The following is a 25,260-nucleotide window of genomic DNA, read 5'->3' on the forward strand; positions in this document are numbered from 1 at the left end:
TCACCCAGCACCGACACCGATCAGTGCTACCCACAGCCCACGGAAACAGGCGAGCTGGGGAAGGGCAGAACTTGGTGCTTGGAACAGTGACAGCAGCACAGAGATGCCCTAGAGGGGAGGCCCCACGGCTCATTCTGTACCCCCTGAACCAGCCAGTCCCCTGCCATGGGGCTGGATCAGTGCTAGCCCCCACCCCCGCAGGGGAAAGGCCCCAAGTCCATTCCCCACTCCCCTGAGCCAGCCTGTCCCCCATCCCAGGGCCGGTATCAGTCTCACCAATGCTGCATGGAGAGGCAAAATCCCCTCCCTGCTCCTATGCCTCTGTTTTTACAGTCCAGGCTCTGGCCAGTTTTGCCCCAGTGGTGCATGGGGACTTCATGGTGTTGCTTGTTCACTGTAAGCTCCCCTAGATCCTTTGTTGAGCCCCAGTTCTCCAGGACACAGTCCCGGATCTGGGGAGGTGTCCACTTCCCTGGGGCTGAGATGGAGAATGCTGCATCTGCTGGATTCTCACCGCTGGGGTGTGACTGGGCCCAGCTCACTAAGTGCCCCAGCTTGCTCCCTGCATCTGCCCTGGCTTTGTCAGCATTTACCACACTGCTCAGTGCTGTGACACCTACAGATCTGGTGGCAGCTTGAGCTGGGATCCTGGGGTGACTCTGGTTTCTGGCGTCCAACCTGAGCAGGTCCAGGACTGTCAGATGACCAGGGCTGCATTGTGCTGGGTGCTGTACGCTGTTTATTAGGTGTATTATGGTAGCGCCTAGAAGACCCAGTCAGGGCAAATAATCCCATTGCCACTGTAGGTGACTTGTTAGGTGTATTGCAGTAACACCTAGGTGGACTCTGAGCTATGGCCTAGGACCCCAGTGTGCCAGGTGCTGTACAAACACAAAACACAGTGATGGCCCCTGTCCCCAGTTGCTCACAGTCTAGGTATAGGACAGGAGAAAACAAGTGGCTACAGACAGGCTGACGGGGAAGAACCAGGGGAACAATGAGATGACACTAATAGGCATTGGCAGATGGTGCCGTATCCCAGTCTGAGATGTCTCTTCCCAGAGCATCAGAGCTGGTCCATGGATCCCTGCTGCACTGGGCTAGGTTTGTGATGCATTTTCTTTGCAGGGGAGCTGTTGCAAACAGCAATGGAGTTTGCCTCCTGCCTGAATAGCCCTTGATTAGAGTCAGTCAGGCTGGGAGGACACACAGAGTCTCTTTGGGATCAGGCCTTGACATCTGGGCTGAGATGCCTGATAGAGGGACTGGCCTGCCAGCTGTTTGTGACCCCTTTGTCCCCAGACAGGTGCAGAGTGGAAGGGGAATGACGTACAAGGGAAACTAAGAATACCTTGGTACTGATTTCTCCTCCAATGGGCCTAAAGTGCACTCCTGTTGGCAGGGAGTTGGCCTAGGTGTCAGTGGTGGGATACCAGAGTAAATATCAGTCACACGGTGATTTGCTTTTTCACTGGTGATTTTCCTTGTCTTTCTAGCAGATCCGGCATGAATTACTCAAACCCAGGGGGTGAATTCACCACCAGGCCCAAAACCCTGGTTACACCTGCTAGGTACAAGTTAGCTGGGAGTCCGAGGCTGGGGGGCATTCATTCAGTTCCCAGGAAGGCACCAATTCATTGTTTTGCAACTTCATTTTTACTCATTACTGGCTAAGAAGCAGCGAGCGAAATGCACCAGGCCGCGTGGATGGGCAGGGCAGTGGAGGTTAGGGGGAGGTGCTCAGAGCTGTCATTTCAGCTGAAATCAGTTCGGTGCATAATTTCCCAATTTCCCTTCCCATGAACAAACTCCTGCTCTCCTTGTCGGCGCTGGGAACAGGTGTCTTTGAAATGGGCGGTGGCTACCCCGGGGGAAATAACATGTGGAAAAGGCCCAGTGAGGATAGGGCAGGCTGCAGTTTTAACAGAAGTTAGCAGGTCAGGTAATGATGAGGATCTCCCATAAACGGTCACTCAACTGGCTGACATGGGGGAGGGCTACAAACCGCCAGGTCTGCCCCAGGGTTTGGATCGTGTCCGTTACCCCGGGGTAAATAAACCAGCTGGTTCCCTAGCAAAGACGCAGCCTAAGGGCCTGGGTTGGGATTGCCAAGGGAGCTGCGGGAGTTCGAATTGAACATGGCTCCTAACTCCCCGAGGCTCCCTGCCTTGATGCTCATGGGTGGGGCACTGCCTGAGAGGAGCGGTGTCTGGGGTGGGGGAGATCAGCCTGGGGGACTCAGCCCCTCTGCAAAGCAGGCCCTGCATCTGGGCCAATGCAAAGGGCAGAAGCGGCGCAGATCCAGCCCATGTAGCGATTTCCAGCACGGCTCAGGGCTGCAGCCTCCTCATCGTGGCCTGTATCCAGGGGATGAAGGTGGAGACTCTTGTGTAGACGCTTGGGGGGCTCCCACTGGCAGACCCCCAAGAGACAATGCCCTGGGCTGTTTTCCCACACACCAGGGGGCCCCCAGAGTCACCCTGCGAAACAAAACAAGCCACAGATGGCGAAAAGCTCAGTGAGTCATTTCCCGCTGCTCTTCAAACACTGGTGGACACTTTAGTGACACCCCCCCTGCTACCCAGATGGTCTCTGCTTGGGCCCCCCCACAGCCCAGCCTGTCTCAACAAACCCCCAACTCCTCCCAGTCAGTCTCTGTCCCCCGCCCCACCCCCCGAGAGAAGACCAGATATTTTCCCATTGGTTCGTACAGCACTTAGCGCAGCAGGGCCTGATCTCTGATCTTTGCTCATGGGCCCAGCTGCAACAGCAGGAGCCTCGTTAATAATAAGGATTTATCAAGGACGCTTGGGAGTTTCACCTTAAAAGAGGATTTACTCTCCTTTGGGTCCCCCACACACATCATCGTGTAGCTGTTATATATAGAATATGTCCCACCAGGATACTTCAGACACGTCTGATCATCCAGCACTTTCAAATCCACCTCCCGGAGTTTATGGGGGAGCTCCTTGTTGTTTGCGCTCGTCCGGCCCCAGCCGGCGACACTGCACACGGTCCCTGGTTGCACTCCCTGATGAGCCAGGGGGAGCGGGATGAGCCCGACCTGTTCATTGAGCTTTGCCTTGTGCTCCAGCTACAAACAAGAGAGGACACAAGCACCAGGGTCAATATGAAGGTCAGAGCTGATGATGGGTAGAGAGAGAATCCAAGAAGAGAGAAACTACAGCCAATGTAGATGGGATGAGGGCAGTACCTGCAGCAGTGTGAGGTCACTGCGGGAGGGGTGATGGGGTGGGGTGTTACCTGCAGCAGCATGAGGTCATTATTATGGGTCTCTCTGTTGTATTGCGGATGGGGGATCCGGCGGCGCACGGAGAGTTTCTGTTGGCTCGGTTCCCCTTGGTTAATGTCATGGGCTCCCAGGCACACAGTGATCTTGCTGTAAAAGCCAAGAGCAAGACATGGGCATTTGGGGCAGGAGTGTACTGAGGTGGGGGGTGGGCACATGTTGGTCTGACATAAGTACTGATCTTGTGGGGACAGGGCAGCATGGGACACTCAGGCACTGATCTCAGACGCCTTCATTCCCCTTGACCCCTGGGTCTCAGCTCCCCTCCAGCCAGGGGACCCCGCCCAGCTAGATCCAGACAGGGGTCTATGCCCAGCTCCTGCCACCCCAGAGCTGTCCTTGGGCTGTGAGCCCCTCCCTGTCCCATCTGGGCACTGGGCCAGACCCCAGCTGGTGCCAATGGCTGTGGCTCCATTGATTTACCCAGAGCTGGATCTGGACCACGGTTTGCAGAGGCCCTAGAGACACGGCGACGCCCCCTGAGCAGCTCAGACCCCTGGGCTCTGCTCTCCCAGCCTGTCGCACTAACTGCTCCTTCCCTGCAACCTGTGACAGCGCCAGAGCTCCCGGCTCCCCCATCACCCGCTAACCCCAACCTGCCCCGACGTCCCCAGCACAGAGGAGCTTACCGTCCATTGCAGTGAGCGGCCGTCAGCACAAAGTTCTCCGCCACCAGGAACCCTCCACAGAGAAAACTCATGGCTCCGCGTTTTATTTGCAGACAGGCCATATAGGGTCTAGAGTGGGGCTGGGCTTCCCGGCCTCCGATGATCTCACCTGTGGGGGGACCAGGTTCATATAAAGAGTCTCATCGTCTCCTTGGGCCGAGCTGGGACCGAGCTCCCCATCCCAAAGGGGAGTCCCCACAGCCTCAAACCACCCCCTGTGGTGCTCTCCCTGGGGGATCCCTGTGCCTGGAACTCTGCCCCATAGAATCATAGAATCATAGAATATCAGGGTTGGAAGGGACCTCAGGAGGTCATCTAGTCCAACCCCCTGCTCAAAGCAGGACCAATCCCCAATTAAATCATCCCAGCCAGGGCTTTGTCAAGCCTGACCTTAAAAACTTCTAAGGAAGGAGATTCTACCACCTCCCTAGGTAATGCATTCCAGTGTATCACCACCCCCCTAGTGAAAAAGTTTTTCCTAATATCCAACCTAAACCTCCCCCACTGTAACTTGAGACCATTACTCCTTGTCCTGTCATCTTCTACCACTGAGAATAGTCTAGAGCCATCCTCTCTGGAACCACCTCTCAGGTAGTTGAAAGCAGCTATCAAATCCCCCCTCATTCTTCTCTTCTGCAGACTAAACAATCCCAGTTCCCTCAGCCTCTCCTCATAAGTCATGTGTTCCAGATCCCTAATCATTTTTGTTGCCCTTCACTGGACTCTCTCCAATTTTTCCACATCCTTCGCATCCTGAACTCTGCCCCAGACTGGACACCCCATGGGGCCGGAGGATAAATCTAAAGCTCTGACCTCGCGAGGTGGAGAATTGGTGCAAAACGCACCAGGAGTGGGTCAGTAATCGCACTGCCTTGAGGTAACAGCTTTGGGTGTCAACATCAGCCAGAACACCACTGACAGGTCCCCTGCTGACATTTCACTTTCTCCACCAACCCCTAGTGACAAGCCAGGGCTGGTCCAAAGCTGCCCCTCCAAACTGCTTTTGTACAGAAAATCAGATTGTCTAGACAATGAAAAGTTTCCCAGAAAGCGTCTCCTCTCCTCAAACATTTTGGCTTTTTTTTTTTTTGAAAACTGATTATTTCCCCCCCAGTTTTTGACAGTTTTCAGCTGAAAATGTGTGAGTTTTTAGTCACCAAAACCATTTTAATTTTGGTCACACTACAGACGAAGATGGAGTGGCAAGGTATGAAAGGGAAACATGCTGCCCCCCATCTGTTTAGCCCTGCTGCCTTCGCAGCCCTTCAGCCATTACTGCTTTTGTTTCTCCAAATGTTACCAAGATTGCCAGGATCTATGGCAACGTTATGCAGACCTGGCCAGCAAATTTGAACTAAACACTCATCCTCTGAAAAAGCATTGGGAGAAGGAACTAGGCCAATAATTTTCTGCTAACCAAACGGAAACAAATTGTAGCCCGTGCTCCAACTGCTCCCTGGAGCTACATTTAAGATGAATTCCACAGGAAATCCTATGGAGGATGCACTGGACCCCTCTTCAATTGTTCAAGGCATGTGCTGCTAAGTCAGCTGTGACACAGAAGGTGCTGACTTCACCCATATGCTCATAGACCAGTAGGCTTTGGGAAGAACTGAAGGGGACGGTGTTTTTTTCCCCCCATCAAATAAAATTAAACCTGTAATTTTCAACCTAGTGGGTGTTAACTGGAAGCAGAATAAAACAGAAAGGCTTTGGCTAAGCAGAGCACTAACAGCAGTGAAAAGCAAGTACCGCCAAAACGGAAATCCAAAAATCAACCAACAATCAAAGATTAGAGCGTAGACATCCTAAGCTTGGCTGCCAAGGGAAAGAGCTATCGACTGTTACAGAGATTCCCAAGAGAAGTTGTTAGAGATATGAGATGCTTTCCTGGAAGTATCTGATCATCTTGTTAAATGCATGGATCCACCTCACCACCCCGCTTCCCTACCCACTTCCTTCCACTCCCTGTATCTATCCCTCTCATTTGAATTTTGCTTCTAGCCTTTATCTTACTTTAATAACTTTTCTTTAACTAGCGGGATTTTTATAAAGCATATTTTGTTTGTAAATTGTGGAATACAATAAGGGATTGATATTCTAACCATTCTTATTACAGATAACTAAATGTTTCAAGCCTAGCTAAGGTGAGATAGCAAATATTTAAGATCTTATGAGGTGTTTATGCATTATGAGAAGTTTATGTATATTTTGCTGTTTGTTTTCTCACTCTCTCTATATATCTTTTAAAAAATAATAAAAAGTTATTAGAAAAACAAATTATTTTGGGGGTCTTCACTGAAAAGTTGAAATTTCCCAGGGAAAAACTTTTCAGACCAACTCTGAACACATCTCAGCCCAGGTGGATGAAGTCAAAGTTAGACAATTGGTGTAAAGACATCAGGGTGGAGGTGACAGGAGGGGCAGGGAAGAGCTGGTGAAGCTGAAGGACAACGTAGGCAGAAGAAGAAATGGAGATAAACTGGGCAGGGATAGATGGAGGTGGAAGTGAGAGGGTCTCTAACCATCAGAGGGATGTAGGGCTTAGGAATTGCCAGACTGCATGGTTTGTTTTAACCTTGTGCAAATGCATGTCCTGAGACACTTGTATGGGTTGAAGGCTGGTTCTCTGAGGTTAACTGGCCCCTGGGAAGTTTCCGATGCTTTGGCCAAGTTTAAATCAATATCAGGGCAGCCACAGGCAGAGCTGACACAGTTGAACTACAGATGTGGTTTAAAATCAGGTTAATTAAAGCCATGCAAGTTTGTGTGCAGCTCACATCTGAACGTTTTAACAGACGACTCATGGATGTTAGTTTGACGTCCATATGAAGGAGGCTGTTTTGACAGTCTGGTGCTGTTATTTGCATATGGTGCCACCAACCCAGAGGAGGGTCCCGTTCTGCCGGGTGCTGCGCAGACCCTCAGGGAAAGTCAGTCCCTTCCCTAAAGAACTTCGATTTAAAATGACAGCACAGACAAAGGAAGAATGATCTAGAACCCAGGAGTCCTGACTGTCACCCCCAAGCTCTACTCTAATCACTAGACCCCACTCCCAAGCAGGGACTAGAACCCAGGCGTCTTGGCTCCCAGTCCCCACTTAAGATACCCCTGTGTCTCTCTCCTGCTCTCAAGCTCTCTGTGTGTCTCTCGGGGGCTTTATCTCAGTACCAGCTCCACCACCCAGACTCCTTCACCCCCACCTCCAAACCCGTCCCTAGCCAGGTCCTGGGAGCCAGCGATCACCCTGGCAGAAGCATCTGACTCTGGGGAGGATCCAGGATTTGCAAACAGCCCAGAGGAGCTCCCGGCTCTACTCCCCATGATCCCTGATGCCCCCGCACTCACCAGCCCCAGCCCAGGGGGGCAGGAGAAAGGCCGCCGGCAGCAGGATCAGGATCAGCATCATCACCGTCTGGGGAAAGTGACAGTGCTCAAGCCCCAGTCCTGGGGGATTTATAGAGCCAGCAGCAAACCACAGGTCACGTACGCGCCCCCCTCGCGGGGAGCTGGGACCACACACAGGCACCCTCAGAAACCTCAGCATCATTCCACTGACACATGGGGGCACGAGGGAGGGAGCTGGGTCTGGAAAATAACCTCTCTCAAGGGGAAGGAGCCTGGGACGGGGCATCTCTCACCTGGTGCTGGGCTCATCTGGAGTTCGCCCGTCTCCTCTGCTCCAGCAGCTCATCTAGTGGGGAGTGCAGCCGATGCTGAGTCACCCGCTGGCTTGGCTCAGCTCCCCGCTTCTGCCCCAGAGTGCGTCTCAGAGCAGTAAGAAGGGGATGGGGGCCATGCTGGGACTTCCTGTAGCCCAGCCACTGAGCCCACGGCAGAAATTCTCCCAGAGGATGTGGAGCACATAGTCCACCCATGGTGGACATGGGGGAGCACAGATACCATGGTGATGGGCGATGGGGAAGGCCCTAAACAGGCGGTGCAAATATCCCCACACAACAGGGGTGACCACTTGGAAATGTGACTCTGGCTGTCCAGATGTTTGAACATCTCACGCACCTACAATTCTGGGCCCCAGAAAGTGGCTTCAAATTGCCCTGAGGCCCCGGCCCCATTTCTCCATCAAGCTCCAAGCTCTCCTGAAATGCCTTGGTGTATTTCGTAAAGCCCCAGCATCAGGAGTCATGGGATCACCTGCGAATTTCGGCTTCTCTTGTGGTAAATTGGACATTTTGAGCCCACGAAGCTGCAGAGAAGAGCTTGAAGACATGATCCCTAAATGTATAAAGCCCCCTGGTCTTCTCCTCCACCATCCCACTCCCTCAGGGTGCCCTAATACGACTGAGACAGCACCCACAGAGCATGAGAACCCCCTATTCTCTCTCAGAGGAAGTCCTCTAATCGCCCACAAGCGGCATCTTCATGGCCTGTCTAAGGAGGGGGCGGCAGTTCTGCCTGGGCCCAGAAGGGTTGCAGCCCCAGCTGAGTGGGGACAGGAAACCTTAGGGTCAGGTTCCCAGTGCATAGGTGGGTGCGAGGCTGTCCTGGAGCATGTACACCCTGCCACATGGCAGGAAGAAAGGACGGGCCCCCAACACCTGCAGACACTCAGCGTCTTGGGCTCTGCACAGCTGGGGCTGTGTCCAGTCTGGTCCGCCCTAAGGGATCAATTGACTTGGCCTCTGATACTTGCTGCCCCCGTGGGGTTTTTTTGTGGAGTTGACGTACCCACAGTGGCAATGGCCTGGAGGGTAAAACCCTCCCATCTGCAGCAGGCTGTCAGCCCTGAGGCCTGACTGACAAGCTCAGCATCTGAGCAGGGACATCTCCCTGTCTCCCTGGTAGTGAAAGGTGTGTCCCCACTCATGGCCGTGTCACGAACGGAAACAGTTCTCAGAGTCAGATGTTAGGGAGCACAAACGGAGCTCTCTGAGGGCCTGAGTCCAGGACTGGGATGGTGGGTCTGCAGGACGGGATTGCAGGTCACCGGCAGAGATGACCCATGCCTGCCCCTAGTGGGGAAACAGAATGAGGGCAGCAGGTTTCAGCAGTGCTATCCAGCATGCTCAGTCCATGTGAGCATGGTCTTTATAAGCTAAACAGCAAATCTGGGGGGGCATTTGTGGTCACATACCACCCCCCCACACCGAACGGCCTCTGGCCTGCACCAGCAAGACTGTTAAATGTCTACATCTTTCTCTGCAAATTGTTATTTCTCCACTCCCCGTGGGCTGAGTCATTTCCTTCTTCTCCTGGTTCTTAGAAAACTTTCAAGACCAGCTTTGTTTTCTCGGTGTGATGTTTCATAACTGCCTGGCACCTGGCTAGCTGGTCTCCAGATAACGGGCAACAGAAGGGAACAAAGCTCAGTTCGTGCAACAGGCTGGGAGAGCGGAGCCTGGGACTGAGGGGGCATTGCAGTGTCTCTCGGGGCCTCTGCAAACCGTGGTCCAGATCCAACACTGGGTAAATCAGTGGAGCTAAGTCCCATTGACACCAGCTGGACTCTGGCCCACTGTCCCGATCGGGGCAGGGAGGGGCTCACAGCCCAAGGACAGCTCTGCAGCAGAAGCCGGGGAGTTGTCTTTCTCTTACAATCTGTTGGGGGGTGTCAGAGGTATTTTGGGGGTCACGTCCACGATGTCTGGGGTGGGGCACCGGTATCAGGGTGCTCAGAGCCACCTGCCTTTATCTCACACGCAGTGGGACAGGGGTGTGTTTTCTCACCCTGCATCAATACCAATCAGTGTTACCCACAGCCCACGGAAACAGGCGAGCTGGGGAAGGGCAGAACTTGGTGCTTGGAACAGTGACAGCAGGACAGAGATGCCCTAGAGGGGAAATGGCCCACATCTCATCTCACCCCCTGAACCAGCCAGTCCCCTGCCATGGGGCTGGCTCACAGCAGGCACTCCCTATAGGGCAAAGGTCTCATGTGTATTCCCCACCCCCCGGAGCCAGCCTTTCCCCCATCCCAGGGCTGGTATTAGTCTTACCAATGCTGCATAGAGAGGCAAAATCCCCTCCCTGCTCCTATGCCCCTGGTTTTACAGCCCAGGCTCTGGCCAGTTTTGCCCCAGCGGTGTGTGGGGAGCTCACGGCACTGCTTGTTCACTGTGTACCTTCCTAGATCCTTTGTAGAGCCCCAGTTCTCCAGGACAGAGTTCCAGCTCTGGGGAGGTGGCCAGGTCTCTTGGACCAAGATGGAGGACATTTCATTGGCTGGATTCACCACCCTGGTGTGTGACTGGGCTCAGATCACCAAGCGTCCCAGCTTGATCCCTGTACGTGCCCCTGCCTTGTCATACCACTTTGCCCGGTCCTGTGGCACCCACAGAACTGATGGCAGCTTGAGCTCAGACACTGGGGTGATGCCAGTTTTGGGAGTTCAACCTGAGACATTCAGCGTGGCCGGGACTGTCAGAGTAGCAGGGCCCCATTGTGCTGGAGCTGTACTGTATTTATTACATTTATTATGGTGGCGCGTAGAAGACCAGGTCATGGCAAAGGATCTCATTGTGCCAGGTGCTGTACATTATTTATTAGGTGTACTACGGTAGCACCTATGTGCCCCAGCCATGGCCCAGGACAGCGAACGGCAGGACAGGCAAACAGAGGGAGTTTGCCTGGGATTTCGCCTGGTGGGAGTTCCCACGGAGTTGTTTGCCTTTCAGGCTTCTGTGTGCAGTAAACACAACATATGGATAGTGAGCAATCAGCTGTTGTGACCTGCACAGGATGTTCCAAGTTTGTCTTATCCCAGAGGATAGAAGCGATTTCATCTGTACGAAATGCAAGCTGGTCTCCATATTGGAAGAGAAGGTTAAGGGACTAGAGACCCAAGTATTAACCCTGCGATGCGTCAGAGAGAATGAAGAGTTTCTGCATAGAAGCCGGCGTGTAGTCCTGCAGGCACAGCATGCTGAGGAGTCAGAGAGGGCAGAACGGGGAAGAAAAGTGGCAGGGTGTGACCTCCAGGAGGAGGGGGAGGAGGAGAACTCAGGTACCCCCAGTGCAGACAGAGATAAGAAACCGTTTTCAGGCTCGCTGCCCAGGTACTATGGCGGAGAATGGTTTGGAAGAGGTATCTGAGGGAAGGGATTAGGAGACCCCATGGCCTGGAAGGCAGGGGATGCATTGTCCTAGGGATGGGGGTTCCATGGTCACCACTCCCAAGAGAAGGAGATGGGTGGTGGTGGTCGGGGACTCGCTCCTAAGGGGGACGGAGTCATCCATCTGCTGTCCAGACCGGGAAACGCGAGAAGTCTGCTGCTTGCCTGGAGCGACAATCCAGGATGTGACGGAGTGTCTGCTGAGACTGATCAAGCCCTCGGACCGCTACCCCTTCCTGCTTCTCCACGTGGGCACCAATGATACTGCCAAGAATGACCTTGAGCGGGTCACTGCAGGCTACGTGGCTCTGGGAAGAAGGATAAAGGAGTTTGAGGTACAAGTCGTGTTCTCGTCCATCCTCCCCATTGAAGGAAAAGGCCCAGGTAGGGACCATCGAGTTCTGGAGGGAAATGTGTGGTTGCACAGGTGGTGTTGGCTTTGGATTCTTCGACCATGGGATGTTGGTCCAGGAAGGAGGAGTGCTAGGAAGAGATGGGACCCACCTAATATGTTCCACCTTGTTCTTAGCTGTGACACCCGGAGAACCTTTTCCAGCCCTTGAGAAGAACTCTATGTAAGCTCCAAAACTTGTCTCTCTCACCAATAGAAGTCAGTCCAATAAAAGATATAACCACCTTGTCTTTTTTATTTTTAATGAGATTACAAGTGTGGTTGATACAGATAACAGTATTGGAGTAATATACTGTTAGATGACTTGATACTACACAGGTTGATGAAAGATCTAGAATGATATAAGATTACCATGACCCACATGACATAGGTTAAAAGCTGGCTTAATTATAGATCTCAGAATGACATTGTAATTGGGGAATCATCAGCAAATGGGTGTTTTTCTTGTGAGGTGAGGGATTGGTACTTGGCCCAATGCAATTCACCATTTTTATCAATGCCCTGGAAGAAAACACAAAAGATCACAGATAACAATTGCAGATGACACAAAGATTGGAGGAGTGATAAATAATGCAGTGGACAGGCACTGATAAGGAGTAATCTGGATTGTTTGGTAAACTGGGCACAAGCAAACTTTATGCATTTTAACATGGCTAAATGTTAATGTGGCAAAGAGTCCTGTGGCACCTTATCGACTAACAGACGTGTTGGAGCAGAAGCTTTCGTGGGTGAATCCCCACATCATCGGATTCATGTAGTGGAAATTTCCAGAGGATGGTATAAATATGCAAGCAAGAATCAGGCTAGGGATAACGAGGTTAGTTCAATCAGGGAGGATGAGGCCCTCTTCCAGTAGTTGAGGTGTGAACATCAAGGGAGGAGAAACTGCTTTTGTAGCTGGCGAGCCAGTCACAGTCTGTGTTTAACCCTCAGCTGATGGTGTCCAATTTGCAAGTGAACTGAAGTTCAGCAGTTTCTCGTTGAAGTCTGGTCCTGAAGTTTTTTTGCTGCAGGATGGCTGCCTTGAAATCTGCTACTGTGTGCCCAGGGAGGTTGAAGTGTTCTCCTACAGGGTTTGGTATATTGCCATTCCTAATATCTGATTTATGCCCATTTATCCTTTTACGTAGGGACTGTCCAGTTTGGCCAATGTACATAGCAGAGGGGCATTGCTGGCACATGATGGCGTAGATTACATTAGTGGACGGGCAGGTGAATGAATGAACCAACAGAACTCCACTGGCCATCACATACAGTCCTCAGCTAAAACCTCTCCAACGCATCATCAGTGATCTACAACCCATCCTGGACAACGATCCCCCACTTTCACAGGCCTTGGGAGGCAGGCCAGTCCTCCCCCACAGACAACCCACCAACCTGAAGCATATGAAGCATATTCTCACAAGCAACTACACACCGCACCATAGTAACTCTAACTCAGGAATCAATCCATGCAACAAACCTCAATGCCAACTCTGCCCACATATCTACACCAGCGACACCATCAAAGGACCTAACCAGATCAGCCACACTGTCACCGGTTTATTCACCTGCCGGTCCACTAATGTAATCTACGCCATCATGTGCCAGCATTTATGGGATGTGTCAGGTACCACCCCCATCCCATCTTTTAGTAAGTAATCTAGCTAGGTATGTGTTAGATTATGATTTCTTTAAATGGCTGAGAAAAGAGGCGTGCTGAATAGAATGACTATTCCTGTCTGTGTGTCTTTTTTGTAACTTAAGGTTTTGCCTGGAGGGATTCTCTATATTTTCAATCTAATTACCCTGTAAGGTATCTACCATCCTGATTTTACAGAGGTGATTCCTTTACTTCTATTAAAAGTCTTCTTATAAGAAAACTGAATGCTTTTTCATTGTTCTAAGCTCCAAGGGTTTGGGTCTGTGGTCACCTATGCAAATTGCTGAGGATTTTTACCAAACCTCCCCAGGAAGTGGGGTGCAAGGGTTGGGAGGATTTGGGCGGGAAAGACATGTCCAAACTACGTTTCCTAGTAAACCCAGATAAAGCTTGGTGGTGGCAGGGGAAATCCAAGGACAAACGGTAAAATTAATTTGTACCTTGGGGAAGTTTTAACCTAAGCTGGTAAAAGTAAGCTTAGGAGATTTTCATGCAGGTCCCCACATCTGTACCCTAGAGTTCAGAGTGGGGAAGGAACCTTGACATGGTGGCAGAGTGGTGGGATTAACCTGAAATCCTTCTGAGATCAATTTGAGATTTTTTGAACCAGAAAAACAGATCTTAAAAAGGAAATGTTTTTTTTTTTCCTTTGGGGTTGCTGGAAAGGAGGTCCAACTGAAAGCAGCTAGTTTTTTCTCTGCTTTGGGGCCAGAGCAGAGACAAAAGGGGATTATCTTTGTGAATTGCAGGTTTTCTTTGCCTGGAGGCAGAGTAGTTAATCTCCTGCAGGGAAATTCACAGTCTTCACAAACCTGAGGTTTTTTTCCCTAAAAGTAAATAGGTGGGGGGGTCTACCCATTTGCCTGGAGACAAAAGTGGCAGGGTTTTTTGTTTTTGTTTAGGATTTTGATTTTTTTTTACAAGGAGCACAGGTTTGAAAAGGATTTTTTTTCCTTTGGGCTGCTGGTAAGCAGGTTTCCAAGTAGTTGGAGGTTTTTTGCTTTGATTTGGGGCCAGAGCAGAGACAAAGGGAATTGTCTTTTTCTGTAGGCTGACACTCACTATCAGAGAATAGGTATCCTATTCCAGCACAGCAAAATTTTACAGCCAAGTTTTGTTTGTTTATTTCTAAACCTCGGGTGTAAAGTTAGTTAAAAACAGAGAGGTTAGGATGACAGAATCCATGGCTCAACAAGAGCTGGAATTAGCCAGATTTCAGGCTAAGGAAAAACAAAAGGAACATGAAAGACAGATAGAGCTCATGCGGCTGGAGAAGGAGGTACAGGAGGCTGCCCACAGGAGCGAAATGGAGGCAAGGAAGCATGTGGAGGAGGAGAAGGAAAAAGAGAGGAAGCATGTGGAGGAGGAGAAGGAAAAATAGAGGAAGCATGAACTGGAGATGGAGAAGGTAAAGGCTCAGCAGAATATACCAACAAACCCTAGCAATCCTTCTCCAGGTACCACTTCCCATCCCAGAAAGTTCCCCACCTACAAGGCAGGCGATGATACGGAGGCCTTCTTAGAAAACTTCGAAAGGGCCTGCCTTGGGTACAGCATCTATACATGGTAGAACTGAGGCCACAGCTCAGTGGACCCTTAGCTGAGGTGGCGGCTGGAATGCCTAGAGAACACATGAACAAGTATGAACTGTTTAAATCCAAGGCGAGAGTCAGAATGGGGATAACACCCGAGCAGTCTCGTCGGAGGTTCAGAGCCCTAAGGTGGAAACCAGACATGTCATTTACCCGACATGCCTACCACATTGTGAAACATTGGGATGCCTGGATATCGGGAGCAAGTGTTGAATCTCCAGTAAATTTGCCCTTCCTAATGCAAATGGAACAATTCTTAGAGGGTGTTCCTGAGGAAATAGAAAGATACATCCTAGATGGGAAGCCCAAAACTGTAATCGAGGCAGGAGAGATTGGAGCCAGATGGGTGGAGGTGGCAGAGAAGAAGAAAACTGGTCGCAGTTGGAGCGGAGACCAGAAGGGACAACCCCAGACCACACTCTATTACCGGGGGCCGCCCAAGGCCCCACCTACCTCCCAAAGAACCCTCCAGACACCTTATCGTCCCACCACCCCGTTCTCCAGCAACCCACCTCGCCCCAGTGACCCCGTCAGCTGGACGATGTTTTAAATGTAACGAGCTGGGGCATGTAAAGGCCAACTGCCCCAAGAACCCCAACAGATTACAGTTCATTGCACCGGAATCACATCAAAGATCCTCAAGCCCAGATACCTCCCAGATACACTTGGAGTGGAGGGAAACTGTGAGTGTGGGCGGGAAGAAGGTCACCGCGTAGAGGGACACCGGAGCACAAGTGTCAGCTATCCATGCTTCCTTAGTGGACCCCAATTTAATCAATCCAGAGATCCAAGTGACGATTCAACCCTTGAAGTCCAACTCTTTCAATTTGCTTACAGCCAAGTTGCCTGTCCAGTACCAGGGCTGGTCAGGAACGTGGACTTTTGCAGTCTATGATGATTATCCCATCCGCATGCTGTTGGGGGAAGACTTTGCCAATCATGTGAAGCGGGCCAAGAGGGTGGGAATGGTCACCCGCAGCCAGGCTAAACAAGCCGTGAGGCCTAGCTCTGTTCCGGAAACTTCTACCAGGACCCGGTCAGAGGTGATGGACCCGGACCCCAGGCCAATGTCTGCAACAGCAGTAGTGGATCCAGTCCCAGAGACCCAGACGGAACCAGTCCCAGAACCGGAACTAGCGGAACAACCAGCACCAGACCCATTGCCAGCACTGAATCCAGTACTTGCAACCTCAACACCAGAGGGTCCCACCGAACCTGAACTGGCAGCAGCCCATAACCCTACACAAGAGGCTCAGCCGGAGCCTGAACCCTAACATAGTGTCCCAGTGGAGAGCGGTTCACAGTCAATGGAAACAGCCCCATCCCATACATCGCTTCCAGAGGGACCAAGCATAGGTCCACAATCCAATGAGGAACTGATGTCTCCAGCATCAAGGGAACAGTTCCAGACCGAACAGGAAGCAGATGGAAGCCTCCAGAGAGCTTGGACGGCATCACGGAGCAACCCACCGCCTCTCAGCTCTTCTAATCGATCCAGATTTGTTGTAGAAAGAGGACTTTTATACAAGGAAACTCTTTCTGGTGGACACCAGGAAGACTAGCATCCTCAGAGACAGTTGGTAGTTCCAACTAAATACCGGGCCAAGCTCTTGAGCTTAGCCCACGATCATCCTCGTGGCCATGCTGGGGTGAACAGGACCAAAGACCGTTTGGGGGGCTCATTCCACTGGGAGGGAATGGGCAAGGATGTTTCTAGCTATGTCCGGTCTTGTGAAGTATGCCAAAGAGTGGGAAAACCCCAAGACCAGGTCAAAGCCCCTCTCCAGCCACTCCCCATCATTGAAGTTCCATTTCAGCGAGTAGCTGTAGATATTCTGGGTCCTTTTCCGAAAAAGACACCCAGAGGAAAGCAGTACATACTGACTTTCATGGATTTTGCCACCCAATGGCCGGAAGCAGTAGCTCTAAGCAACATCAGGGCTAAAAGTGTATGCCAGGCACTAGCAGACATTTTTGCCAGGGTAGGTTGGCCCTCCGACATCCTCACAGATGCAGGGACTAATTTCCTGGCAGGAACTATGGAAAAACTCTGGGAAGCTCATGGGGTAAATCACTTGGTTGCCACTCCTTACCACCATCAAACAAATGGCCTGGTGGAGAAGTTTAATGGAACTTTGGGGTCCATGATACATAAATTCGTAAATGAGCACTCCAATGATTGGGACCTAGTGTTGCAGCAGTTGCTCTTTGCCTACAGAGCTGTACCACATCCCAGTTTAGGGTTTTCCCCATTTGAACTTGTATATGGCCATGAGGTTAAGGGGCCATTACAGTTGGTGAAGCAGCAATGGGAGGGATTTACACCTTCTCCAGGAACTAACATTCTAGACTTTGTAACCAACCTACAAAACACCCTCCGAACCTCTTTAGCCCTTGCTAAAGAAAACTTGCAGGATGCTCAAAAAGAGCAAAAAGCCTGGTATGATAAACATGCCAGAGAGCATTCCTTCAAAGTAGGGGACCAGGTCATGGTCTTAAAGGTGCTCCAGGCCCATAAAATGGAAGCATCGTGGGAAGGGCCATTCACGGTCCAGGAGCGCCTGGGAGCTGTTAATTATCTCCTAGCATTCCCCACCTCCAACCAAAAGCCTAAGGTGTACCATATTAATTCTCTAAAGCCCTTTTATTCCAGAGAATTAAAGGTTTGTCAGTTTACAGCCCAGGGAGGAGACGACGCTGAGTGGCCTGAAGGTGTCTACTACGAAGGGAAAAGTGCTGGTGGTGTGGAAGAAGTGAACCTCTCCATGACACTTGGGCGTATGCAGCGACAGTAGATCAAGGAGCTGTGCACTAGCTACGCGCCAACGTTCTCAGCCACCCCAGGACTGACTGAATGGGCATACCACTCCATTGACACAGGTAACGCTCACCCAATTAAAGTCCAACCTTACCGGGTGTCTCCTCAAGCTAAAACTGCTATAGACCATGAGATCCAGGATATGTTACAGATGGGTGTAATCCGCCCCTCTGGAAGTGCATGGCATCTCCAGTGGTTCTAGTTCCCAAACCAGATGGGGAAATACGTTTTTGCATGGACTACCATAAACTAAATGCTGTAACTCGCCCAGACAACTGTCCAATGCCACGCACAGATGAACTATTAGAGAAACTGGGACGGGCCCAGTTCATCTCTACCTTGGACTTAACCAAGGGGTACTGGCAGGTACCGATAGATGAATCCGCCAAGGAAAGGTCAACCTCCACCACACATCTCGGGCTGTATGAATTTAATGTCCTCCCTTTCGGGCTTTGAAATGCACCCGCCACCTTCCAAAGACTTGTAGATGGTCTCCTAGCGGGATTAGGAGAATATGCAGTCGCCTACCTTGACGATGTGGCCATATTTTTGGATTCCTGGGCAGAACACCTGGAACATCTACAAAAAGTCCTTGAGCGCATAAGGGAGGCAGGACTAACTGTTAAGGCTAAGAAGTGTCAAATAGGCCTAATCAGAGTGACTTACCTTGGACACCAGGTGGGTCAAGGAACTATCAGCTTCCTACAGGCCAAAGTGGATGCTATCCAAAAGTGGCCTGTCCCAAAGTCAAAGAAACAGGTTCAATCCTTCTTAGGCTTGGCCGGTTATTACAGACGATCTGTACAGCAATACAGCCAAATCACCGCCCCACTGACAGATCTAACCAAAAAGAAACAGCCAAATGCCGTTCAGTGGACCGAAGAGTGCCAGAAGGCCTTTAACCACCTTAAAGCGACACTCATGTCTGACCCTGCACTAAGGGCCCTGTCAAGGTTCCTCCCCCACTCTGAACTCTAGGGTACAGATGTGGGGACCTGCATGAAAAACTTCCTAAGTTTATCTTTACCAGCTTAGGTCAAAACTTCCCCAAGGTACAAAACATTCCACCCGTTGTCCTTGGACTGGCCGCTACCACCACCAAACTAATACTGGTTACTGGGGAAGAGCTGTTTGGACACGTCCTTCCCCCCAAAATACTTCCCAAAACCTTGCACCCCACTTCCTGGACAAGGTTTGGTAAAAAGCTTCACCAATTTGCCTAGGTGACTACAGACCCAGACCCTTGGATCTTAAGAACAATGAACAATCCTCCCAACACTTGCACCCCCCCTTTCCTGGGAAATGTTGGATAAAAAGCCTCACCAATTTGCATAGGTGACCACCGACCCAAACCCTTGGATCTGAGAACAATGAAAAAGCATTCAGTTTTCTTACAAGAAGACTTTTAATAAAAAATAGAAGTAAATAGAAATAAAGAAATCCCCCCTATAAAATCAGGATGGTAGATATCTTACAGGGTAATTAGATTCAAAAACATAGAGAACCCCTCTAGGCAAAACCTTAAGTTACAAAAAAGATACACAGACAGAAATAGTTATTCTATTCAGCACAATTCTTTTCTCAGCCATTTAAAGAAATCATAATCTAACACATACCTAGCTAGATTACTTACTAAAAGTTCTAAGACTCCATTCCTGGTCTATCCCCGGTAAAGACCAGCATATAGACAGACACAGACCCTTTGTTTCTCTCCCTCCTCCCAGCTTTTGAAAGTATCTTGTCTCCTCATTGGTCATTTTGGTCAGGTGCCAGCAAGGTTACCTTTAGCTTCTTAACCCTTTACAGGTGAGAGGAGCTTTCCCCTGACCAGGAGGGATTTCAAAGGGGTTTACCCTTCCCTTTATATTTATGACAGGCCCCAGACTTTGACAAACCATTCCTAGTAACCACAGATGCGTCCGAGCGTGGTGTGGGAGCACTTTTAATGCAGAAAGGACCGGATCAAGAATTCCACCCTGTAGTGTTTCTCAGCAAAAAACTGTCTGAGAGGGAAAGCAACTGGTCAGTCAGTGAAAAAGAATGTTACGCCATTGTCTACGCCCTGGAAAAGCTACGCCCATATGTTTGGGGACGGCATTTCCACCTGCAAACCGACCATGCCGCGCTACAGTGGCTTCATACCGCCATGGGAAATAACAAAAAACTTATTCGGTGGAGTTTAGCTCTCCAAGATTTTGATTTCCACATCCAACACAACTCAGGAGCTTCAAACAAAGTGGCCGATGCACTCTCCCGTGAAAGTTTTCCAGAATCAACTGGTTAAAATTGTCCTTGAGATGTGGAAAATATTGTTAGTCTTTATGTACTTGGCAGTATATTTAGAGGTGAATGTGTCTTATTAACTCTGTTTTTCCTAGAGCTCCAGGAAGAAATCCCAGCCAGCGTTTCACCCTAGCTGAGATTTGGGGGGCGTGTCATAAATATAAAGGGAAGGGTAAACCCCTTTAAAATCCCTCCTGGCCAGAGGAAAAATCCTCTCACCTGTAAAGGGTTAAGAAGCTAAAGGTAACCTCGCTGGCAACTGACCAAAATGACCAATGAGGAGACAAGATACTTTCAAAAGCTGGGAAGAGGGAGAGAAACAAAGGGTCTCTGTCTGTCTGTATGCTGCTTTTGCCGGGGATAGAACAGGAATGGAGTCTTAGAACTTTTAGTAAGTAATCTAGCTAGTTATGTGTTAGATTATGATTTCTTTAAATGGCTGAGAAAAGAACTGTTCTGAATAGAATGACTATTCCTGTCTGTGTGTCTTTTTTGTAACTTAAGGTTTTGCCTGGAGGGATTCTCTATATTTTCAATCTAATTACCCTGTAAGGTATCTACCATCCTGATTTTACAGAGGTGATTCCTTTACTTCTATTAAAAGTCTTCTTATAAGAAAACTGAATGCTTTTTCATTGTTCTAATCTCCAAGGGTTTGGGTCTGTGGTCACCTATGCAAATTGCTGAGGATTTTTACCAAACCTTCCCCAGGAAGTTGGGTGCAAGGGTTGGGAGAATTTTGGGGGGAAAGACGTGTCCAAACTATGTTTCCTAGTAAACCCAGATAAAGTTTGGTGGTGGCAGTGGAAATCCAAGGGCAAAGGGTAAAATTAATTTGTACCTTGGGGAAGTTTTAACCTAAGCTGGTAAAAGTAAGCTTAGGAGGTTTTCATCCAGGTCCCCATATCTGTACCCTAGAGTTCAGAGTGGGGAAGGAACCTTGACACCATCACATCATCCCACGCCCAGTGACCACACAGTCCTAAAGGTACTGCCCCCACCCCTTCACCCCACCCCCAGTGACCTCACACTGCTGCAGGTACCACCCCCATCCCATCATCCGTCCCCCAGTGACCTCACACTCACTCCCTGGACTCACATCCATGTTCTGGCCGGGTGGTGCTGCCGCTTCCCAGCCCCAGTACCGGCGCTGATCCGGGTCCATTCTCTCTCTCTCCTCTCCATGGCAGCTGTGGTGCAGCGCAGCACTGACCGAGTGGGTGGGGCTTGTCCCCCTGCCGGAGGCCAATCACCACAACAGCCCAGGCTCCAAGTGCAGCATGGCCGGGTGGGGTCAGACCGGAGTGAACACCACCACCGACAGGCTGCAGGACACGGAGCAGGAGGTGGTGTCGGACGGGCTGTGCGGAGAGTGGTACCGGCATTACAACCCCACCACCATGCTGCGTGCCAGCAGCCCCCACGCCAAGAAATCAGCCTTCCAGGTAAATATCCCCTCGCCCAGAGCCACTGGGGGTGCAGCAAGCTGCTCTAGGGGAAGGAGCTGGTGGAAACCACCATGGACGTGCCCCTCCCATGCTCCACTGCACCAAGAGGGGAGCCCATCGTGCATCATGGGAGATACAGCCCAGCTGGGGAGCCCAGCACGTAGGATGACTGTGGAGAGGTATCCAGTGTTAGTGCCCTTGTGCAAGGTGCTGGTGGAAATGGGTTGAAATTTAACATGGGCTCATGCCCGTAGTGTCAAGAAACAAGAATTGCTGCTCTGAGCTGGGGACTCATCAGCTTGAAGTGACAGACGGGGAGGGAGAAATGGGTGTCTCAGTCAATCACAGGATGACCATGGGCCACCATCAGAATGAGGCCAGGAGAAAGGCCCATGTGATCCTGGGATGGAGCAGGTCAGGTATCTCCTGTAGAGAGGGAGGGTTTAATGCCAGCGGAGAAGGCTCTGGGGAGAGCTCAGCTGGAATCCGGTGCAGAGTTCTGGGCAGCCCTGTTCCAGAAAGAGGAATCTCAGCTGGAGCAGGTGTTGAGAAGGGCTGGTGGGACGATCAGGGGAATGGAGAACCGGTCTGAGGAGAAAGGAATAAAATACCTGGGCTAGGTTAGCATAGAAGATAAGCTGAGAGGGGTCTGATTGCTCTATAAATACATCGGGCGGGGTGGGGGAAGACACCAGGTAGGGAGACGAGCTGTTGAAGCTAAAGGGTGAATCAAATGGGGATAAATGTGGCAGGGATCTATGGAGGCTGGAAATGAGGACCATTAGAGGGGGGAAGTTCTGGAAAAACCCTTCAACAGGAGCCTTTGGGTAAGGGGAACAACCTAAAAAGGATGCAGACAGAGCTTGATAAGTTCATGGATGGGATGATATGACAGGGCTGCCTGTAATAACAGAAACGGCACTTCATGACCCAGTAGGGCCCTTCCAGTCCTGTGTTCCCATAAGGGCATGAGACACCTGAAATACACCTCCCATGATTAGACATGGTTAGGCTTTACATTTTTAGCTAAATGTTCCAGGAAAAGTGTTGATGAAAAAGGGGAAACCCCCCTTCCCTACCACATGTTCTGACCATCTCTACTCTTCACCTTCACTCGAGGCTCTACTGGTGAACTCAACCCTGAGGCCACCCAACAGATGGGACCCTGGATGAAATCCTGGCTCCGTACATGTGGATGGGAGCTTTGCTGATGATGTCCGTAGGGCCAGGTTGACATTGGAGCTGACGGAGAATCAGTGTTCCCATCTCTCAGGAAATGGCAACATTTCAATCTTTGTTTTAGAAGAAAAGTTGAGATTTCAACATTTTTGGCACAATGGAAATTCCAAAAGCAGGTTTGACTCAGAAATGTTGAAATGTTTCATTGCAACATTTTCAATCAAAATGAAACATGCTCAGACGTGAACAGATTGAAACGTTTCCTTCCATGTGAACAAACTGGAAAGAGTCCAGAGGAGAGAAACAAGACATTGGCACCCTGACAGCAGGATTGTCTGGCTATGTAGACTCCCTCCTCAGGCCCTACGCTACCAGCACTCCCAGCTACCTTCGAGACACCACTGACTTCCTGAGGAAACTACAATCCGTCGGTGATCTTCCTGATAACACCATCCTGGCCACTATGGATGTAGAAGCCCTCTACACCAACATTCCACACAAAGATGGACTACAAGCCATCAAGAATACTATCCCCGATAATGTCACGGCTAACCTGGTGGCTGAACTTTGTGATTTTGTCCTTACCCATAACTATTTTACATTTGGGGACAATGTATACCTTCAGATCAGCGGCACTGCTATGGGTACCCGCATGGCCCCACAGTATGCCAACATTTTTATGGCTGACATAGAACAACACTTCCTCAGCTCTCGTCCCCTAACGCCCCTACTCTACTTGCGCTATATTGATGACATCTTCATCATCTGGACCCATGGAAAAGAAGCCCTTGAGGAATTCCACCATGATTTCAACAATTTCCATCCCACCATCAACCTCAGCCTGGTCCAGTCCACACAAGAGATCCACTTCCTGGACACTATAGTGCTAATAAACAATGGTCACATAAACACCATCCTATACCGGAAACCTACTGAATGCTATTCCTACCTACATGCCTCCAGCTTTCACCCTGACCACACCACACAATCCATTGTCTACAGCCAAGCTCTGCGATACAACCGCATTTGCTCCAACCCCTCAGACAGAGACAAACACCTACAAGATCTCGATCAAGCATTCTTACAACTACAATACCCACCTGCGGAAGTGAAGAAACAGATTGATAGAGCCAGAAGAGTTCCCAGAAGTCACCTACTACAGGACAGGCCTAACAAAAAAAATAACAGAACGCCACTAGCCGTCACCTTCAGCCCCCAACTAAAACCCCTCCAAAGCATTATTAAGGATCTACAACCTATCCTGAAGGATGACCCAACACTCTCACAAATCTTGGGAGACAGGCCAGTCCTTGCCTTCAGACAGCCCCCCAACCTGAAGCAAATACTCACCAGCAACCACGTACCACACAACAGAACCACTAACCCAGGAACCTATCCTTGCAACAAAGCCCGTTGCCAACTGTGCCCACATATCTATTCAGGGGACACCATCACAGGGCCTAATAACATCAGCCACACTATCAGAGGCTTGTTCACCTGCACATCCACCAATGTGATATATGCCATCAGGTGCCAGCAATGCCCCTCTGCCATGTACATTGGTTAAACTGGACAGTCTCTACGTAAAAGAATAAATGAACACAAATCAGATGTCAAGAATTATAACATTCATAAACCAGTCAGAGAAAACTTCAATCTCTCTGGTCACGCGATTACAGACATGAAAGTTGCGAGATTACAACAAAAAAACGTCAAAACCAGACTCCAGTGAGAGACTGTTGAATTGGAATTCATTTGCAAATTGGATACAATTAACTTAGGCTTGAATAGAGACTGGGAGTGGCTACGTCATTATGCAAGGTAACCTATTTCCCCTTGTTTTTTCCTACCCCTCCCCAGACGTTCTTCTTAAACCCTGGATTTGTGCTGGAAATGGCCCACCTTGATTATCATATACATTGTAAGGAAAGTGATCACTTTAGATAAGCTATTACCAGCAGGAGAGTGGGGTGGGGGGAGAGAAAACCTTTTGTAGTGGTAAACACCCATTTTTTCCTGCTTTGTGTGTATAAAAAGATCTTGTGTACTTTCCACAGTATGCATCCGATGAAGTGAGCTGTAGCTCACGAAAGCTTATGATCAAAAAATTGGTTAGTCTCTAAGGTGCCACAAGTACTCCTTTTCTTTTTAAGAACAAAAAAATTTGATCAGAGGTTTAGAAAACCTTATGTAGGAGGAAAGGCTAAAAGAATTGGGCATGTATAGGCTAGAGAAGATGAGGCTGAAGGGGCTGCAGTTCCTTAGCAGCACATTGCCTTCTGGGAGCTGTAGTTCAGGCCTCTATTTTCGCTTAGGTAGCCCCTGCCTGGACTATGTCTCCCACAATGCACTGAGTCATGTGATTCCCATGATGCCCCAAAGAGCAAATCTGAGTTGCATTATGGGAGATGTACTGCTCCAGGGAGCCAAGTCCTTCGGAGAGAATGAAGACCTGAAGGACAACTCCCACAAGCCAATGCATGGTTAGGAGAAAGCAGTTTAACATCTTGTTGAACTTATTCCAAACTAAATGCTTCAGGCCACTTTTTAAAAAGTAAAATATTCTGATTCAGGTGAAGCTGACCTGAAATGAAATATTTCCTTTCAATTTGCCTAAAGCCAAATTGACATTTTTTTTTTCCTGTGGAAAATTTCAATTTTGTAGAAACTGCCTTTTCCACATTCTGTGCAGCTCTAGATTTCCCTCTCTGCCGACCCATTTCCAGCAGAGGGCAAGACATAACTTGTTTATATCAGTGTATAAAAGAGGGGACACAGAGGGGGTGTCTTTTTCCATCTGAGGGGGGAGTAGAAAGTTCTGAGACAAGTCCATTG

The 25,260-nt window shown here is 49.9% G+C and overlaps 1 protein-coding gene across 2 annotated transcripts; it reads right to left on the reverse strand.

Annotated features, from left to right (window-relative positions):
* Positions 1 to 1,213: 1,213 nt before the first annotated feature.
* Positions 1,214 to 7,641, reverse strand: LOC144273403 (cathepsin G-like). 2 transcript variants are annotated; one of them, XM_077831968.1, is made up of 5 exons: positions 7,620 to 7,641; positions 3,940 to 4,087; positions 3,265 to 3,400; positions 2,822 to 3,094; positions 1,214 to 2,480 (listed from the first exon to the last, which is right to left on the reverse strand). In XM_077831968.1, the coding sequence occupies exons 1-5, from the start codon at positions 7,633 to 7,635 to the stop codon at positions 2,331 to 2,333; spliced, it is 723 nt and encodes a 240-aa protein (XP_077688094.1). In that variant the 5' UTR covers positions 7,636 to 7,641; the 3' UTR covers positions 1,214 to 2,330. The 2 variants fall into 2 exon arrangements, with proteins under 2 accessions (XP_077688094.1, XP_077688092.1); XM_077831966.1 differs by lacking the exon at positions 7,620 to 7,641 and adding an exon at positions 7,327 to 7,387.
* Positions 7,642 to 25,260: the final 17,619 nt, after the last annotated feature.

Source organism: Eretmochelys imbricata, chromosome 13 (genome assembly GCF_965152235.1).
Source record: "Eretmochelys imbricata isolate rEreImb1 chromosome 13, rEreImb1.hap1, whole genome shotgun sequence".
Taxonomy (NCBI): domain Eukaryota; kingdom Metazoa; phylum Chordata; order Testudines; family Cheloniidae; genus Eretmochelys; species Eretmochelys imbricata.

Bases quoted from the DNA above. Each gene is read 5' to 3' on its own strand.
- LOC144273403 (XM_077831966.1), bottom strand. From the start codon at position 7,387: ATGATGCTGATCCTGATCCTGCTGCCGGCGGCCTTTCTCCTGCCCCCC. The intron at 3,095-3,264 runs GTAACACCCCAC...TCTTGTTTGTAG, and splicing joins ATGACCTCATGCTGCTGCAG to CTGGAGCACAAGGCAAAGCT. The intron at 2,481-2,821 runs GTGAAACTCCCA...TTTGTTTCGCAG, and splicing joins AGAGTAAATCCTCTTTTAAG to GGTGACTCTGGGGGCCCCCT.